The sequence below is a fragment of the Monoraphidium neglectum genome (genome assembly GCF_000611645.1).
Source record: "Monoraphidium neglectum strain SAG 48.87 unplaced genomic scaffold scaffold00104, whole genome shotgun sequence".
In the NCBI taxonomy this organism is placed as follows: Eukaryota; Viridiplantae; Chlorophyta; class Chlorophyceae; order Sphaeropleales; family Selenastraceae; genus Monoraphidium; species Monoraphidium neglectum.
Genome location: NW_014013524.1, coordinates 26,211 through 29,422, shown reverse-complemented (window position 1 = coordinate 29,422; position 3,212 = coordinate 26,211). Strand labels below are relative to the sequence as shown.

The following is a 3,212-nucleotide window of genomic DNA, read 5'->3' as shown; positions in this document are numbered from 1 at the left end:
GACAAGCTCCTTGTCCCGGTTGCTTGCTCTGACGCCTGTTAGGTAGGCCTTTGCATGGTCAAATGCCAAGCAGAGAAGAGAAATTTGACATGTACCTCCCTACCTCCAGCACTCGCCCAGTCATGCACGCCCCGATGCGCCACCTGCAATCGCCGAAACAGTTTGAAAGCACTGCGGCGCTCTTGCAAGCAGAGTGCTATACGATGTTGACTGCCACGACTGCAAGTGATTGTCAGGCTTTGCCTAAAACTTCATTTAGACGCAGTAATTCTAGAAGTGCCTCACAACAAGCTTTGAGCTGGTGCCAAAGATGCACAGGAAGGCAGGCGGTGTTGATCAAACCCCTCGGGCACGTGCGGTACTCATGTCCATGCCTGCGCGGGCAGTTCAGTACAATTAAAGATCCTGAAATGGTGGCACAGACGGCAAAGGGGCACAGGGCGGCCGCTTTCAATGACCTCCTTGTCTTGGCGCAACGGCAGCCCAACGCCGCTGGCAAGGGTCAGCTGCCCACGACAGCGTCCCTTTTGCTGACGCACTGGCAAGAGGTATCCAGATTCGCCTACTGCTTTGCCACAGCATTATGTGGGCTTTTCAGCATGCAGTGTCAATCATCTCACCGGCGTTGCGCTCAGAAGGCAGTGTGCTGAGCTTGTTTCCTGCAACGTCTGTCGGACCTATCACTGCAACGATGGCTGCTACTGCTGCATCATGCCCCCTGCTGCTGCTCACAGCTGATGACGAGGTGATGTCTGCTGTCCATGCGGCTCTTGGCGCTGTGTAGAGCCTGGCCCGCTGCTGCAGGTCAAGTGTATTGTGAAAGCCCAAGCCACACATCATCAGCTGTCATACACTGCCAGCTTGTGAGGCGAGGCTGCGCTCACCTGCTGCTGCTGCTGCTGCTGCTGCTCTGCTGCTGCTGCTGCTGCTGCTGCTGCTGCTGCTGCTGCTGCTGCTGCTGCTGCTGCTGCTGCTGCTGCTGCTGCTGCTGCTGCTGCTAGCTGCCAGCAGCAGCAGTGAGCTGCTGCTGGCGGTGACGATACACTACATGCCGAACTCCGTTGAGCAGGCAGTCTGCATGTACGAACGCAGCAGCCATGCCACTTGCTGGCTTTGCAATGACTGCTCAAGCTCTTGCTGTGTGTCCTGGATAAGCCTACCTGGCGCGAGTGGAAAGAATACACGCACACACACTCAAATACATATAATAGTGCAACTACCCGGGAGTCGTGATCGGCCCTCACCATCTCACCAGCAGACAGGGCGGTCCCCAGCCAGGTGCCGGCAAAGTGACGCCCATTCGCGCAAGGGAGTTCTTTGGGGCCACACCACTCGCACTATCGTAATCTTGTCCATCATGTGCCCCAAGACGCCTCCTCTCTTCTCAAACACACAGATGTCGCATTCTTTCACGTCCACATACCGCATACAAGGCAGCCCCTGCCGCCCCCCCTCCAACCCCTCGAGGCCCCCTGTGACATACAAACTCAGCCATCGACAGAAAGTCACCATGGTTGCTCATGTTACTGTGCAGTAGTTTGGTGTGACAGCCGCACAAACAGGGCAAGGACGAGCAGCTGCAGGGCAAGCCCGCCATGTGCGAGAGTGGGGCTGGTCGGCAGCCAAGGATGCAGATCTGTTTGCGCTCTATGAAAGGCACGTGTGGTAAGCAGATTGAGGTTGCGCCGCCGCCAAATTGGCAGCGGCGGCGCTGCAGCAGTAGGCCGCTCGGGACAAAGGAAACGCTCCACCTCGGGTCAAATGGGACTCGCCAACACTCTATGCGACATGCGACACGGCGAGCGCGCTGGGAAGCGCTCGCACAATCGATCAGCAACACACAGACACACACCCCCGGCCGGCGCGCAGCGGGCCTGGTTGCAGCCCAGCCGCGCGCGCTGGCCGCCCGCTCAGCGCCTGCCGCGCTTGTTGGATGCGGATGGGTCCTTGCGCATGCGGATGGAGAGGGGCGTCACCTCCACGAGCTCGTCGTCCGTCACATACTCCAGGGCCTCGTCCAGCCCCATGGTGCGCGCCTCGTCCAGCACAGTCTTCACCTCCTTGTTCGCGGCGCGCATGTTGGTCAGTGCCTTCTGCTTGCAGACGTTGACCTTGAGGTCCCCCGCCTTGCTGTACACACCCACTACCTGGCCCTGGTACACCTGGTCGCCAGGCTTCACAAACAGCTGCCCGCGCTCCTGGGCGCTCTCGATCGCATACGCCGTTACCTGTTGGGGGGGCGTCACACAGGGGGTGGGCAGCTAGGGCTGAATGTACAAACCTTACATACACAGGCAAGCACCGAAGCGGCCCCGTGTGCGATGCAATCCATTGTCTCGCCCAACAGGACACGTGAACGCAGCCCTCGACATCGCCACCCACCCCACCTGGCCAGTCTCAAAGGCGACGAGGCTGCCCTGGTCGCGCATGCTGATGTCGCCGGCGCGGCGGCGGTACTCGTCAAAGATGGTGTTGACCAGCCCCGTGCCGCGCGTGGCAGTCAGCAGCGCGTTCTTCAGCCCCAGCAGACCGCGGGTGGCGATCTTGAATGTCACACGCGTGGTGGCCTGTAAGAGGGCGATGAGGGAGGTGGGAGGCCAGCAGGGTCGACAGCGTGCTCGGGAGAAGGAGCGTTCGTGAATGAGGCACGCTGCCCTCAGACCTATCCAGGCAAGAGACGGGCGCCTGCAAGCACCTGCTGCGCAGCAGCCCCTCAGGGCCCCAGCCATCCCCCACCCACCTCCAGCGAGGGCTGCATGTCGACCATCTCGCCCTTGCGCTGCGCGAAGAGCTCCACCACGCTGCCCACGTACATCTCGGGGACCTGCGGCGCGAGGGGGTGGGCAATGAAACACGGTGTGTGTGATGAACACGCTGCCAGAAGCACCACAGCGCTGAGCACCTGTCATCTCTACCCCGTCCCCGGCCGCTCAAGACCCAGGTTCAACGGCGCCGCACCGTGCCGCTACTGCCCGATTGCCGTGGTCTCACCTCGACAATGGCCTCCTCGTAGGGCTCGCACTCCACGCCGTCGATCTCGCGGGTGATGACCTGGCCACCAGGGTGAACAGCGGGCGGGAGCTCAGGGTGGGGGCACAGAGGGCTCCGGGGGCGCGGGAGGATCGCAGGGAGACACGCAGCAAAGCATCACGTGTCGCGTTGCAGTGGTCCAGCCGGCCTCGCGTCCCTGACCACACTCTCCGCACGACGAC

The 3,212-nt window shown here is 61.3% G+C and overlaps 1 protein-coding gene across 1 annotated transcript in view; it reads right to left on the bottom strand.

Moving 5' to 3' along the window:
* Positions 1 to 1,910: 1,910 nt before the first annotated feature.
* Positions 1,911 to 3,212, bottom strand: part of MNEG_1103 (putative GTP-binding protein TypA/BipA like protein) — a gene marked incomplete at both ends in the record, with an annotated part of 4,824 nt that continues 3,522 nt past the window's right edge. The window contains 4 exons of the mRNA XM_014050417.1: positions 1,911 to 2,228; positions 2,388 to 2,567; positions 2,741 to 2,824; positions 2,992 to 3,051. Of these exons, the coding sequence (XP_013905871.1) occupies positions 1,911 to 2,228; positions 2,388 to 2,567; positions 2,741 to 2,824; positions 2,992 to 3,051 (642 nt within the window). The remainder of the gene's footprint in view (positions 2,229 to 2,387; positions 2,568 to 2,740; positions 2,825 to 2,991; positions 3,052 to 3,212) is intronic.